At 48.1% G+C, this 16449-nt stretch overlaps 1 protein-coding gene across 4 annotated transcripts in view; it reads left to right on the plus strand.

The window, feature by feature from the left end:
* The window catches only part of WDFY4 (WDFY family member 4), a 297123-nt gene that overhangs the window by 203259 nt on the left and 77415 nt on the right, over positions 1 to 16449 (plus strand). For all 4 annotated transcript variants that reach the window (XM_045437996.1, XM_045437994.1, XM_045437993.1 and 1 more), the window contains 4 exons: positions 3435 to 3583; positions 9281 to 9401; positions 11927 to 12012; positions 13546 to 13608. In XM_045437996.1, coding sequence (XP_045293952.1) covers positions 3435 to 3583; positions 9281 to 9401; positions 11927 to 12012; positions 13546 to 13608 — 419 coding nt within the window. The remainder of the gene's footprint in view (positions 1 to 3434; positions 3584 to 9280; positions 9402 to 11926; positions 12013 to 13545; positions 13609 to 16449) is intronic.

The raw sequence follows: 16449 nt of genomic DNA on the forward strand, positions 1-16449 counted from the left end.
CTGATTCCATAGGGGACTGGTCGACTAAGTTCTAGTACATCCTTGCAAGGAAATAGCCTGTACCTATTAATAAGAGGGAGACAACTGTGTAAGAAGTGATTTGCAAGGGTCTCCAAGATGGGCCATGAAGGGAAAAAACTAGATGTAAAACAGTAAGCATATGAATATGCTATTTGTATGAAATAAAAAAGGATATGTATACAGTACCTTATACATTCTTTTTTTTTTTTTTCCAACGTTTATTTATTTTTGGGACAGAGACAGACAGAGCATGAACGGGGGAGGGGCAGAGAGAGAGGGAGACACAGAATCGGAAACAGGCTCCAGGCTCTGAGCCATCAGCCCAGAGCCCGACGCGGGGCTCGAACTCACGGACCGCGAGATCGTGACCTGGCTGAAGTCGGACGCTTAACCGACTGCGCCACCCAGGCGCCCCCCTTATACATTCTTAAGTATAGAATATACTTATTTTGAGTGTATATACTGTTGGAGAGTTACAGCTTTCCCCCTACCCCATTAGAGGCTCCAAACAGGCCTAAGAATTAAGGTGACAGAAGACAGATTAACAGGATAATACGGATTTTACTTTTACAGGTACATGGGAGCCGTCACAGGAAAATGCAGAGCCCCAAAAGTGGTTGGGCCTAAGTGCTTAGGTTGAACAAAGTATAGTAATTGTGAAAAAGTAACTAAAAGATACAGGGAGACTCAAGGGAGGGAAGGGTTTGTCCAGCCAGGTTTGTTTGTACAGATTTCCCTAGGTCTGACCTCTCTGTCTCTGGTGCTAAGAGTGTTCGTTTCCTCCTAATATAGGGAGGGCGTTTTTCACCTGGGAGTTATCCTTGCTTTCAGGAAGAAAAGCGTAGGCCAGGGTGCTGTTCCTGTACCTGCTGTCGTTTTAAGTGTCTTTGATGCAAAACAATCCTCGGGACAAAGTGGTGTATTTTGGGGTGGCACATGGGCTACCCTTCCATACAATAAAGTGGTGATGGTGATTGCCTCTGGGGAAGGCTTTCAGGGAAGCTGGAGGGCTCCACTCAATTGCCTACATCCCAAAGTAGACATTTATCCTCAATCCTTCCTATTATTATTATTGTTATTACTGGTCTTCCAGTCTGTTGAGTAGCAGTTCTTGTCGATTCTACCCCTTCTTGCTTAGCTTCCCTACTTGTCTCCTTTTTCCCACTTGCCTCTGCCACCCTATCCCAAGCCACCATTCTTCCACAGGACTACGGGAAGAGCCATGTGACTGACCACCTGCTCTTGGCTCCTTTGGATCTACTCTGCACCCAGCAGCCAGTGTCCTCTTTCAGAAATGACCCCTCCCCTGACTTCCTATTGCAACAAGAATAAAACCCAGTGGCCTTACCAAGATTCCAGGCCCCTCCCCAGATCTAAGCATGCCTACTTCTCAACTTCAATTCAGCCACTCTGACCTCTTTTCTGTTCCCCAGATCTACCCTTTCTGTCTCTAGGCTCTGGACTGGATGTTCTTTTCCCCTGAAATGTTCTCTGAGTTTTCCATGGCTGCCCCACTTCCATAAATCAAGTCTCAGAGTTTGTGTAAAAGTGTCCCTACAAGCTTCTCTCTTCCTTGTTATCAGCCTATTGTTTCTCTCTCAGCACATAGCACAATTTGTGATCATTTATTGGTTGATGTTGCATGCCTACTACCCCCTAGTAGGGGGTAGATTTTCCCCCTAGATTTTAAGCCCCGTGAGGATAGGGTTCTTGTTTATCTTGTCCGTGCCTCTGTCCCCAAAGCCTAGCTCAGGGCCTGGCATATAGTAGGTGCTGAGTCCAAACTTGTGAATAGATGGCTGTATGGATGAATGAACAAAGTTGGAAATGAGTCCGTGGTAAATCGTGGCTCTGCAGGCAGGTTGAGGGCCAGCTCCTCTGACAAGGTGGATGCAGGAGAGGCCTGGGAGCCAGCAGCCTGCAGAAGGCTTGGGTTTTAGGAGCCAGGATAATTAGCTAGTTCTCACTTAGGAAAAATAGTTCAGAGATGACTTTCCCTGGATCACAGTGGGTAATGCTTAACTTGGAACCAAAAACCCTTGGCGGATCTTCATTTTCTGGCCTTGGCCCTGACTTTGATCCCATTTGATGCACGAGTTGGAGAACTGGTGTTCAAGGCCTGCTTTCCAGATTTCATCACTGTGGTCCTATTATTTCTCCCAACGGTGAGCAGGGAGCTTAGCTTCAATCCCAGGCTCAGCCACTTACTATGTGACTAATCTTGGGTGAGATTTTTGTCTCTGGGAACTTTTTTTTTTCCCCCCAGTAGTAAAATCTCCCTTGCCTGATTGAAAGGATTATATTGGTTAATACGTGTAAAATGTTTACAATGGCCATATGTTAGGTAGTTGAAAAAAATCAGTTCCTCTTTTGTGTAACTGGAATTAGCATAGAATTGCCCTGAGAAAATGTTGGCCTTGGCCTTGCTCTTGGTCCATTTGGGTTCCTGTCATCTAGAATTCATTTTTTTCCTCACTTGTTCAGGGAAGTGTTCCATGTGAGGACCCACTTAGTCCTGACTTCCTGTAGGACTCTAGGTCATACCAAGTCATTGTCCCAGGTCAGGCCCCCCCGGAAGCCAACTACGGGTCAGAGGTGTGTATGCGGGAAGTTCACCGGGAGGGATGATCACAGGATCGGGCAGAGGGAGAAAGGCAACTCTGAGGCTCTCAGCAAAGGCCTCTATGATTCCACAGAAGCTTGAGGTCTGGAGTGATTCTTCAGAGTTGGCTGGAATTGAGGCAAAGGGTGACTCTTCCAGCCCTACAGTGACCAGATATTGGGTACAGACAGTGACTGGGAAGGGGGTGTGACCTTTGGCCAGGCTTTCTCTTTAGCAGAGGTAATTCTGGAAAGCTGCCAGCATTTCCAGCCACTGAGAGAAGAACCTGAGTCTGAAAGGAGGGATAGAGCATGGGCCTCCTCTGCACACACCTTGGACTAGCCTTGGCCTTGCAGAGACAGCAGTATCAGTCTTAACACTTGTGGGTCTAGGCAGACCAGTTCCACTCCTGGCTCGGCCACTCACCTGGCCCCCTGACAAGCTCCTTCACCTCTGTAACTGAGGGATGCTGGTACCTTAAAAACCTTCCTCATTGTTAACTGCAGAATGTTTTGCATGATTGTGCAGGAGGTAAAGTGAGACAGATTGTCAATATGCCCAAAACAGCAATAAATACTCATCTTGGCGGGGGTAGCGGTGGCCTTGGGTAAATGAGGTAACTACACAGGGCGTTGGGTGTAGATGTGCCACTTAAACTCTGAAGAGCAGGGCAGCTCTTGGGCAGTGGCTCTGTCCCTCTTACAGGGCGCTACTCCGACGTCCAGTGCCTCAGTGGGTGACTGGTCATCCATAAGCATGATGGGCCTGCTTCACATGCACACGAACTGACCGTGACGCTGTTTCCCTCCAGGTGACACAGAAGTACTCCCTGGTGATCGTGCAGGGCCACCTGGTCTCCGAAGGGATCCTGCTTTTTGGCCATCAGCACTTCTACATCTGTGAGAACTTCACGCTGTCCCCTGTGGGTGATGTCTACTGTACCCGCCACTGCTTATCCAAGTGAGTTCCCTGCTTCCCCCAGCAGATTCTTCCCTGAGCCTTAACTCCCTTCTCAGTCACCCCTACTCCTACCCTGCCCACCTTGTTCTCTTTGTGGGCTGACATTTGTGCCTGAAACGGAGCCATGAGCTAAAATAGAAGAACTGAGACATAGGCATCCATGACTGTGGCTTCCCAAAGCTGAAGTTTGGGGTGGGTAACAATGGGACTGCTCCCCATACCTCTCGTGATATGGGGCGCACCTCAAGACAAGGGGGCTTCTCTCCTTAGGTTGTTTCGGTGATTGAATCCAGTCCCATCAGCTTGCTCATTCAACAGCTTGTCGATTGCTCCTTCTGTGCGAACCATCAGACGGTGGCCCTCGTGCCGAGTGAGTGCACTCAGCAGCACAAATGGGTTCTTTTGGAAAGAGTTTCGAGCACACTGACATCACAAATTTATTGCGAGAGGAGCCTTCTGGGATCGCACTTGATGACGTGGGGCTAGTGTGGTGAGGGAGGGCTACTGGAGGAGGGAGGCTGAGATCTGGGTTCTGAAACATGGCTGGGATTTGGGTAGAACTCAGACAAGTCTTTTTTTTTTTTTTTTTTTTTTTTTACGCCAACAAATACCAGAGGTCTTTGGCAGGAAATTCAGAAGTCCTTCTTTATAATCAAGTGTATTTGTTCAGGTAGCTCTCCTTGGTTAATTCTCTTGTGTTCATAATGTACAGCCATTCATTCAAAGTCAGATTGACTCTGTTCACACTTTGGCTGGGAGCTCAGTTGTCAGGTAATATGCCCCACCTGATCATCACATTTGATCATCACAACAAACATGGATGAAGATTTCTTGACTTTTCTGGTTTAGCAAAGGTTCAAATGATGACAAGATAACCTCTTCACCCGGAAGCTCTTAAACTAGTATCAAGTCACCTTGAGGGCTAGTTTAAACAGACTTCTGGGAACCCACCTTCACCCCAGTTTCCACTTTGATAGATCTGCCGGAGGGCCTGAGATTTTAACAAGTTCTTGGGTGATGCTGATGCTTCTGGTGTGGGACCACGCTTTGAGAACCGCTGTTTTAGACTATCGACAGAGGCACCAGAGCCTTACCTGCCAATAACTTAAAAATTTTAACTCCTGGTTGTCGTTATCATTTCCAGCCTATGGCAGGAAGCAAGAGTTCAAGGAGTGTGAAAGAATAGATGTCAGCCCACCCTCCTTTGATTTAGATTTGCTTTAAAATGCTTGGCGTTTTTCTTTCTGCTCATTTGCATCTTTTATTCATACCAAATGTTCACCGGTTGCTGCGAGTCTTCTGTGCTTTTCCAAGGCAGGAGGAGCATAATTAATCCTTGGCACATGCTTCCCATCTTATTCCTCATGTTTTATTGATACTGATCAATACGGACAATGGGTCTGCAGACTTGCCTTTCTGAGAGCTGATGAAAGCTTTCTCGTCTACCTATCTGCATGGCATGCCCCTGTAATGACTTGCATAATCCATTGCTTCACTCTCCACCTCTGGTTTAAATCGAGTTAGTGTTAGAGAAGATGTTATTGATTAGGCAAATTGTGTTTATGAGGTGCATCTAATCATGATCAAATTGGCTACATCTGCACTTTTAATAGAAGCCCAGTTGTCGGGTTGAAGGTACTCACTTGATTTGCAGTGACAAAGGAGACTTCCCATGTCTGGAAATGGATTTTTCTAGAATGCGAGTAGGAGTGCAGTGAGAACAAATTACTACCCTGGAGTATCATTTGGGAATTGCTTAGGTAATTGTAGTCACCAGACCTCAAAGAAGTATTTGTTAACCAGACAGTGCTTTCTCTCTGAGGTCTTGTCTGCTGCCCTAAGAAACTTCTGGCACTCATGGAGATGCGGTTCTCAGAGACCAGCTATTAGATCATGTGAGATCAATGGGGATTAAGTCTTATTTTGACCATGGAGACTAAGGAAGATACATAAATAAGCAAGTTAAAAATAAAGCTAACGCAACCCTGAAATGTTTCTTTAAAAGACTGCCATCAAATTGGGTAGAGTTGAGCACTAGACCTTGAAAGAAGCTCTCTGATGCACCATAAAAATATCCCAAATAAAACTCAGGAACAATGCAAATCCTCCAGCATTGATTGCACTTGAGTACTTTGGAGCTTTCCTCAGAAGGTAAGGACCTTTCTAGATGGTTTATTTTGCCTTCAGTGAGATTGCCCATTACCTGAATAGAATGATTGTATTTGTTCCCTAAGGCTATATAACAAAGTACCAAAAATTGAGTGGCTTAAAAAAAACAAATTTATTGTCTCCCAATTCTGGAAGCTAGAAGGCCAAAATCAAGGTGTCAGCAGGGCCATGGTCTCTCTCCAGTTCTCAGAGAGGATCCTTCCTTGCCTCATAGCCTCTGGTGTTTCCCTGCAGCCCTTGCCTTTTCTTGGCTTGGAGACACATCATTCCAGTCACATGGCCACCTTATGTCTGTGTGTCATGAGATCTTCCCTCTGTGTGTGTGTGTGTGTGTGTCTGTCTGTCTCTGTGTCCAAATTTCCCCTTTGTTTAAGGACACCAGTCATATTGGATTAGGGCCAATCTTGACCTCATTTTAACATTATTACCTCTGTAAACACCCTATTTCTAAAATTAAAAAAAAAGCCACATTCTGAGATACTGGGGCTTAGGATTTGAACATATAGCATATCCCTCTTGGAGGACACTACTCTACCCATAATAGTGTCAGTCAAGCTCACAAGGTATACAACATTTGATTCATTTTGTTGGAATCCAAGCCATCCAACTGGCTATCTGTGATAGGGTACTTACAATAAGACATTTTCTCCACATCAGTCAACAGTTCTGAGGCATCATTTCTCTGTTTAATTCAATTCAACAAATACTGGAAATCCGTATTGTGCCAGGCAACTGTGGTAGACTCCATACACACAAAGAGATAAGTCAGATGTGGGCTGAGTCTGGTAATGAGTTTATGATCTAGTGAATGATCCTGGGTATAAATTACAGGTATAAATTCTGACAATAATTGGATTAGCTCAGAAATAACTTCAAATATTTTAGTCTGAAGTCCGCTTTTGCTACCAAAGACCAGGTCAGCCAATAGGATTACCACTTGGTTTACTGTGGTTTCCCTAGTTAAGAATATTAAAAAGGATACTGTAACCACTGTGGCAAACTTGCATTTATCACGATAGCTGTCATGCAAAAGAGTAGTGAATAGCATCCTATAAACTGTGGCCGCAGCTCCATCTAAAGAAGGACATGAATCAGCTCCTCCTTTCTTTTACCCATTGGCCTTAAGGGGCTGAACTCTGCCTTAATGCACAGAACAGGGAGAATACAGTGTTGGGAAAAAGACCCAGTCATAGCTGTGTGACTAACACTAGATAAGACGGAACTTCGACCTGGACTCATGTCAGTGAACTCAGTAACGTTTTTTACAATTTTGTCTTCCTGAGCGTTTGGGTCTGTCTGAGCATTCCTGCTGTATCAGGTTATTCTACCTCTACAAGTAGGAGAAAAATGAATGCATTTCCTCCTAAAAGCTCCTTCCTGAAAGCATTTTCCAGAACATTCTTCCTCATGTCATCAGTGTCTCAGAGTGCTGGGTTGCAGGATCAGTCAGCACAGAGGGAGCTGCAAGGAGCGAGCTTGCAGGGAGAGCTCTGTAAAAGCTAGTGGGTCTTTCGGCCCCAGAGGAGATAGGGTACTGATGAATGAGCTTCAATTTTAGAGTCAGAGGACCTGGGTTTGAAACCAGTTCCATGTGACCTTGGAAAAGTCACTTTTCCTCTTTGGAATGCAGTTTCCTCATTTCTGATATGGGAATACTAATGGCACATGCTCTGTAAGGAGGTTATGAGGTTTAAATTAAACAACAGACAGGATGTGCTTGGCAGGCTGTAGGGCCTGATGCTTGTCAATCCACTCAACAAACATGCCCAGAGCTCTGGGGAAGATGTGGAGGGTGGAGAGCCATGGGCACAGGTCCACGCCCCAGGGAACTCACTCATAGTCTGCTGGGAAAAGAACCAAATGTGTGGCTAAAGCACAGATGATGTTTGCTGTGGTTCCCGCAAGCAAGGGGCTACGGGAGCACGGAGGCAACGCCACTGCCATTCTCACCAGTGCCTTGACCGGAGATGCTGGTTGACCTAAGCTGGGAGTAGGAACGAGAATTACCATCACAGCCCCATGGGGAGTCAGCGAAGTTCAGCGGAAACTCAGCTTCCCCCTGATGGCAGGGACAAAGAGCCTTAGCCAGAAGATTTTAATTAAAGCACCTAGGCAGAAGTATCCAGAACCAAAGCCACCTTTGTATTTGATCGGTTCTATAGCAATGTGGCTCAAGGCAGAGATCTGAGAGGCTTGTGCTTAGAAGGGGCAGGAGGAGCTGCAAAGGGCTGAGTCTCCATCCTGGAGGGCTGGCTGTTCAGGAGGCTAAGCCTGGCTCAGGCTGTGACCCCCCAGGAGCAGCCTCCGCTTCCACCTTCAGGAGGAACCTTTCTGCATTGTGCTCAAGGGCACGCCCTCAGCATTGCAGACGCCCGGCCACCCCCACTGACCCATGGCTAGAGAAGCCCTGCTGACCGGTGTGACAAACCGATCTGTCTGCTTCCCCTGGGAAGGGTGGCTCAGAGGCCTGGTGTCCTGCTCCGTAGGCTGGGTGGGGAGGGCCACACTCGGAGCCGGGGTGGCGAGGAGGGGAGATAGCAGCCATCGCCGCCACCTTGTACTGCTGCGGGGGCTCTTTCAGTTCTTGGCTCCTCATATCTGTAGTTGATACACAGGCTTCTTGGGGACTGGGGTGCCTGGGAGGCCCCTTGTTGCTCAAGTCCCCAAAAGACATTTGATCAGAGCTTTTGCAGTCACATACACAGTTTAACTTTGCTACATAACTCAGAAGTTCAGAAATGTAACTCTATACCTGAAATCAGTTTTATGTCTCAAGTCCCCATTCACATTGGTGGTGAAAAACTTTATCTGGTTACCGAAAGGTGTTTCCGTTACTTGCATTGCACAGGTTGTCCTCTATGGGATAAATCTTAGTCAAATTCACAGTTCTCCCTTTCTCCCCTCTCCCTCTCTTCCCACGGGAGAGTCGTTCTGACCTCTGAGGGCGCTCCTGGCTCTGGGTCGGGGCTCCGGGGGGCCACCGCTGATGCTGTGGCCAGTATCCTCCAGCCCACCAGTGCTCTCAGCCCGCTGCACACCTCTTTGGGGCTCAGGGGTTCTCTGCACCTTTCTCCCCTGGTACTCTAGATGCCATCCCACGTGGCTGGGCCACCCCAGACCCCATGTTGCTGAAGCCAGGCTTTTTTATGGAGGCTCATCATCTTTCTGCCCCTGCCTTCTGGCCTGAAATTTCTCCATGTGTAATGGGGTGTCTCTTTCACTCTTCTCCACCCCCTCGACCCTAGAGAGCCTTCTTACACTCACCCCTTGCATCCTGTGCCACTGTCTGCCCTGGAGGCTGTCGCCTCACCCGGTGACACGGATGCCCCACCTGCTCCAGGGCAGGGCCGACCCAGGCAGGAACTCAGAAAGGGTTTAGCAGTCAGCGGTGCCAGCACCCTAGCTGGTCATGATTGCAGCACTCTTCCTGCAATGTCTCCAGAAACATGGGGTCCGGGATGTCGCGGGGCAGGAAGGGGAACAAGCCCTCCAGACACCCTCTCACTGCATGTCGTGTTTCCTTTTCAGCATCAGCGATCCATTCATTTTCAACATGTGCAGCAAAGACAGGTCCTCCGACCACTACTCGTGCCAGAGACATAGCTATGGGGACCTCAGGGAGCTCCGGCAGGCACGCTTCCTCCTGCAGGTATGCCCCGGGGAGGGGGCAAGAGGGAGAACCATCTTTTCATGGAAAAGGCATCTAGGTGCTGTGGAGGCCCCGTCTGAAAGTGCGGGACACCTCCGTGACCCCCTTCACACCTGTGCATAGCCCAGTGCCTTTGGGACACATCTGTGAGTCCCCTGGCTCATGTTGGGCCTGGCTTCCAGGTTGGCAGTACTGAAGTCTGCTTCATTCTCTCCCCATTTCCTCCTGTTTGGCTGCTGGGACCTTCTCTCTCTTACTGTGTCATTTAGGATCCAGTCTCTTTGCTTTCCTTTTCCCTTGACACGTCCCAGAGCGACCTTGGAGATGCTGGAATACAGGACAGGACAGCTCCATTGCCCTGTGGCAGAGCTGAAGACTAAGAGTCAAGGGTCAGCCTGCCTTATCTGAGCCTGTGGACCCCTCCGCTGACCTCTGTCCCTCCCCTCTGCCCTCCGCACAGGCTCAACCATCTTCAAGCTCCTGGGCACTTCCTGGGTCAAGTGGTTTGGAGATCTCTTGATGGTCCCCTCCAACCAGGGTCCCAGAGCTTCACCCAGTGCCTTCAAGGACTCACGAGGGGCTAACAGAGCCAGTACCCTTCAGAGTCAGGGCTTTGCTGAGACTTTTCACTTCAGGTGCGAAGGGAGGAGCCCCTGCTGGCCGCAGACACATCTGGGCCTCTCCAGCCCAGCCTTACAGCATCGAAGCTGCATCCGAAGGCCTCCCAGGCATCTGGCAGAGGAACAGGAAGAGAGGAGGCACCACCCTTGTGGGAGGGGAGGGGCCCAAACCTTCTTCCACCCTTTCTGGAGAGTCTCTGTTCTGCTAAGGCCAATGGGGGATGGGGTTGGCCCTAATCAACCTAGTAATGAGTGTTTTATCTGTAAATGTCTTTGGGTCTATAATTCATCCTGTGATCCTCCTGCCTGGGGGCCTTCTTACTATTTTCTGACACTGAAGCTCAGGGGGGCCTTTCTAGGGGGCTCATTCTCGAAAGGATCAGCAAGCTGCTGGAATCCAACCAGCCCTTTTCCTCCCTCTCCACTGATTTTGCCCACAAAGTGTTGATTCTCATCTTGCCTGACCTTAGTGCGCTTCCTTGCAAGGACAGTAAACTAGAAGGGGAAAACTGGAAGAAGCCCCGCCCTGAGGGTTCTAGACAGTGTGGGTAGCATGGGCCTAGTCCAGACCACGGCCCTGACACTGTAGCATGTTTGAGCACAGGCGACCACGTCTTGTCTCTTCCACCATTACATGTATAGCACTCAGCACACTTTTCGGCACATCTAAATACTCAATATTATTATTTTATGATTATGTCTACCTTATAGATTATATATAGTAGCACATAGGTATCAGCAAGTGAGTTTCTTTCCCCTCAGTAAACAGTGATTGTTTCCAGATGTTCGGTTAGCCTGACAGTGGTGAAAAGGAGAAGCGGGAGAGCTTGTGAGCAGGGCCAAGTAGTGTGGGAGTTAGGGGCAGGGAAAGCTTGTGAGCATGGCCCTCATCTCTCTTGGGTTCCCCTAGGAGAAAGTCAGATCTTGGGTGCTCAAGGTTGCCAGGGGAAGCCATTACATCTGCACTGATCATCTGCTTTGCACAGTATTTATATTTCTATCGTAGAAAAATATGCAGGGCTCCCATATGCACCCCGACCCTGTCCAGAGGGAGTTATGCTATCATCACAAATACTTTCCCTCTGCTCTGGAGCCCAGAACTGGACTTTGGGAGCACTACCAGTCAGGTAGAAACGGGACCTGACTCAGTTGTCAGATGCAGCGCCTTCCTCCATGCCCAGCACCACCACCCCCTACCCCCGCCCCAGCCCTCGGAATTCTCTCCCTGACCTGGTCTCATCCCTGAGCCTCATCCTACATGTAGACTCTTCTCTATGGCCGTTCCAATTCCGTTATTTACACAGCTTGGATGAGAAGGAAGGGAGACAGGGAGGGAGGAGGGAAAAGAAATTATGTAGAGTTCAATTAGGCATTAACAAAATACCTTTGCCATGTCAGCATGGCCACATCAAAATGGCTCTGCAAAACGAGTTTGGCAAAGCACCCTGTGCCTGCAGGTCTATAGGTCGACATACAGTGTTGCCCAGATTGTGAGATGCACCCAGCCACCCCCCCATCTACCCATCCCCTAATATTTCTGTTGAGGTGAGTCTCTGGTTCAGGAAACCAAACTTGTGACCCAGAAGTGGAGGAGTCTGAAGGTATCACCAGGCCCTTTCCTCCCTCTGTCTATTCCTTATCTGGCTTATCCTGGGAGTGGGGCTCTTGCTTCCTGCTTCAGTCAAAGAAAGTCTGAGGCCCTCCTGCCCTCCTACCGATTTTGTGGGGACTCCCTTCATCAGTGTCACTAAAGTCTTTGTACCCCCTTAGAAGGTTGGAAGAACCAACCAGAAAGGGTTGTCTGACACAGAGAACCAAATGACCCATTGCTAGTGGCTCTGTGGCCTGGGTTTCTCCATTTCGGGCAACTTCAGTAGCAATGAAAAGGGTTTCTCCTCTTTATAGGACATTGCCCTGGAGCTCTTTTTCCAAAATGGATATTCCAAGTTTCTTGTCTTTCACAACAGTGATCGGAGTAAGGTCTTCAAAAGGTAAGGGTTTGAAAATCCTCCTCGGAGAAAACTGATCATGAACTGAGAACAGGACAAAGACAGCTCAGCTCTGTTCTCAGGAGAACTGTTCTCAACCCACAGCAAGCAAGATTTAGATCAGACATGGGAAGAACCTACTGACATACGGAGCTATTGAATCATGGGATGAAGTATAGAAAAAGATGCAGAAATGCCTTCCCTAAATCCGAGAAACAGGCTCCATTTCATGGACTGAAGTGGTTTAGGACAGTAATGACTAAAGGGGGAAAAACTTGTGCAGACACAACACATTTAAGAAGCTGGCTGTTTAATGGGCCTTCCAGAATTTTCTGGCTTGGCTTTTTAATTTTCCAAATAATTTTTTTTGGCTTAATCTTTTCTTTTTGATCCCAGTTGCCAATTTTAGTTGTTCCAATTTCACATTTCACTGGAAAGAATTCCAAACAACTGATTTCCCACTTCTTCATGGAACATCTTTTTTCTTTCTTTAAAGAGAGAAGCCTGCTGTTTTAGTTTAACTTCTTTCTTCAAATAGATTAATGAATCAGTCCAAGAAATCTATGCTAGTGTTTAAATTTTTTTAGTTCTAATGGTTATTTTTTTTTTCATTATTATTGAAGTTACAGATAAATAGATCTGTGGAGAATCTAGAAGGGCTAGAAAGGAAAGCAGGTTCCTAGCCATAGACAGACAACACAGAAAGTGTATTAACAGAAGTTGGGGGGAGGGTATGTTCCGCTCCACTTTGGGTTGGGAGTTCTGAGGTGATATTTGACACCCCCAGTCTGGGAAGCCCCATTTTGTGCTCAGAAGTTCTAGCCTTGTCTTCCTGTTGGCCCTGGCCAGTCACTGGCACTCCAACCAGCTGCTGGGTCCAAAGGGCAGGGCCAGAATGGAGAAAACAACTCCTGCAGAGAGGCTGTTTGCGCCAGCTCTGGGCACATCTCCATTGACTGTGAGCCTTCCTCTGAGGCGCCTCCAAGGGGCGCTGTTATATTGCCTCCCAAAATTTTCTTCAAGTTCCATTTTAGACACAACTGAGGAGGTAGATAGTGCCAGGCTGTACCTCACATCCATTTCTCCCTGGGATTTCTGTATGTTAAGCATAGTTTGTCACAGTTAATCTAGAAGTTTTATATATCCCTCGCTCAGGCAGTGAATGTTGGCCATCCCCTCCATGACTTTGCCTCAAGGAGCCTTAAATTAGATGGCATTTTCAGTGGTTGCTGGAATTGGCAATGGGAGGATTGTCAAGTGCCTGGCCCAGAGGAGGTATCCAAAACACATACATGGCTTTTATTGTAACTATTGTTTTATTACCATTTTTATTAAGGCCAGAGTGTATAATGCCAGGGGATGCTGAGGGCCTGCCTCAGAGGTGCACCTGGGTCTGGTGTTCATGCCCTGGGGACAGGATGGGGGATGGGAGGGGCAAGTCTGCACCCTACCTCTTGACTGGCACCAAAAATGTCTCTCTGGTGGTGGAAGAGTCTTGACTCTGCTGCTGGAACGATCTTTTCCTTTTTTGTTTAGCTTCTGCTCTTTCCAGCCCAGCTTGAAAGGGAAAGGCATCACGGAGGAGCCTCTCAATCTAAGGTAATGGCACAGGCAGGAGCCCAGCCGTGCTCTCTGGGCATGGTGCTGGCCTTGCTTGGATTGTCTTCATTTGTCTGATCCTACCGTAAAGAAGCATCCAAAGATGCATCAATCCGCATTCTCCTCCATTTTTCTCCCTCCCATCCCCACCCTCTCCTCCTACTCCTGGAGTTCCTTCTGCCAATGAAACCTCTACAAACAGACTTGGAATTTCATGTGCTCTGTGGCGTTTTCAGACCAAAATGCAAGAAGCGGCCCTCTGCCCACGGTGGGTGGGGCAGGTCACCTGGGGTGGTGTCAGCCCAGGCTCAGCCTTGGTGTCAGGGCCCCAGGTGGGGGTCGTGAGCAATCTCAGGTTTGTCCCTCCTATATGAGACTCTCTGAAAGCTCAGAAGCTAAATTAGCAGACGGTGGAATGTGAGGCAGATAATAATTCATGAATCTGTGATATGGAGCATCCTCACCGGGGAACGGAAGGCTGACAGCCTCCTCCCAAGGCCTCCATTTACAAATACCCGCTTCTCTAGAAGGCTAACTCAGGATTGGTGAGTGCTTTTATTTCAATTAGGAGTAAAACTGGAAGAAGAAGGTGGTTCCTGATTTTTTCCAGGAGTATGACGGATAGGGTAGAGAGGGGTGTCCCCAGGAGTGGCATTCAAAATATAGTGAAAAAAAACCACCAAAAAACCAAAATATTTATAATGACCATGGAATGGGTACCACCAAATCATGCACAATGATTTATCAATAGCTTGTTACATGTGGTGGTTGTTGTCTGACAGAGCAAAGTACTCAAAACCTCCCCTGTCCTTATTAAGTTTACATTTTCTTTTTTTTTATTAAAAAAAATTTGTTTAATGTTGATTTATTTTTGAGAGAGACAAAGACAGAATGCGAGTTGGTTAGGGGGCAGGGAGAGAGGGAGACACAGAATCCGAAGCAGGCTCCAGGCTCCGAGCTGTCAGTGCAGAGCCCGACACGGGGCTTGAACTCCCGAGCTGTGAGATCATGACCCAGGCCGAAGTCGGACACCCAACCAACTGAGCCACCCAGGCGCCCCTTGAGTTTACATTTTCTTGAGGAGGACCAAAGAAAACAATGTAAATGAGTGAAATATAAAACCTATTAAATAATGAGTATAAATATTTTTTAAAAAGTCGGTAGAGGGAAGGGTTGAAATCTTAGACAGGGTGGTTAAGGGAAGCCGTCACCAAGAAAGCAATATTTGAATTCAGATGTGAACAAAGTGGGGAAGGGAGTTCTGCAGGTAAACGGGGAAGGAGCATTTCAGGCGGAGGGAAGAGCAAAGCAAAGGCCCCGAGGGGGAGCACAGTGGGCTCAGCTGGGGCCAGAGTGCTTGGGGTGCAGGGAAGAGAAGGGAGAGGGGTAGCAGGAGCTGCTTCATGCAAGCCTTAGGAGCTCCTGCTAATGGCACTGGCCTTCGCTCTGAATAAGTGGGCAGTATCAGAGGAATGATGTGACCTGACTTAAATTTTAAAAGAATCACTCTGGCTTCTGTGTCAAGATGAAGCATAGCCGGTCAAAGGCAGAAGCTTGGGAGTCCAGTTAGGAGGCTTGTGCAGTCATACGGCTGAGAGATGGTGATGGCTTGGAGGGAGGTGGGGTGGCAGGAAGACGGTTTGCAGGGCTCTGTTTATGGACATGTTTTGAAGGTACATCTGCTGGGATTTGTTGACAAAGCAAGTGTGGGGGGTGTGTGTGTGAGAGAGAGAGAGGGGACTTAGAGACCAAGGCTTTAGGCTCGAGCAAGGGGGAGATGAAATGGGAACACTGCAGGAAGAAATACTATGGGGTGTGTTGCTTATCAGGAGCTGAGTTGTGGACATGTTAATTCTGAGATGCCTGCCAGACACCAAGTGGAGGTGTCATGTAGGCCAGCGGGTATAGAAGTTTAGACTTGAAGGGAAAGGTCCAGGTGAGATGTAAATCTGGAGTAGTATCTAAAGCCGTGAGCCTGGCTAAGATCACCAAGAGAATGAATGCACATGGGAAGGAGGTCTAAGGACTGTCCCTTGGGGTCTGCCAACCTTTAGAAGTGAAGGACACGGAGAGGAGCCAGCAAAAGAAATTCAAGCTGTGGCCAGGAAGGCAGGAGGAGCTGCAGGTGTGGAAGGTGTCCTTTAAGCCACGTAGAGTGTTCAAGGAGGGAGTGGCCAGCTGTGTTGGTGTCCAAATGTTATTGGCAGGCCGAGCAAGAGAAGAACTAAGGAATGACCATTGAATTTTGCAACACGGGGGGCACCGATCACCTTCGAAAGACCAGTCGGAGTAGCTGCCAGCGGAAGCCTCCCTTTAGTTGGTAGTATCCCTTTAGTTGGTAGATTTAGTGGGGAGGTCCAGGGCGTGCCAAGGGATGGTCCAGCAGGCCGGGGCAGTACTGGGCAGGTGGAGAGGGGGGTAACTGTTTACAAACTGGAATGGACATATCTCAATAGTTCAACAATGGTACAGTCCTAACTGTGCATATTAGCTGAACATCAGCCCTGGAGACCTCATATTATTTCTGTTTCATACAAACGTTAATGTCCACACTTGGATTTCTCTGCAACGTTTCAGGGCAGGTATGTAAAGCCACTTCAGGCTAACTGAAGCAGACAAACAGATCCGTCACCTCATCTCCCTGGAGACCAACAAAGGTCTGGCTCCAGGCACGGCTGGATCTCTGGACTCAATAAACCCCACCCACTGTAGCCGTGTATTTCATAGGGAGGATTTCCCTTGAGTTGACTCGGTTCTTGGCAGGCTGTCCAAGCATAATGGCATCAATGTCCCCAGTAGCTCCAGGCTGACAGTCAGTAAGTTAGGAATTCTACCATATGG

This window comes from Leopardus geoffroyi, chromosome D2 (genome assembly GCF_018350155.1).
Source record: "Leopardus geoffroyi isolate Oge1 chromosome D2, O.geoffroyi_Oge1_pat1.0, whole genome shotgun sequence".
NCBI classification, from domain to species: Eukaryota; Metazoa; Chordata; class Mammalia; order Carnivora; family Felidae; genus Leopardus; species Leopardus geoffroyi.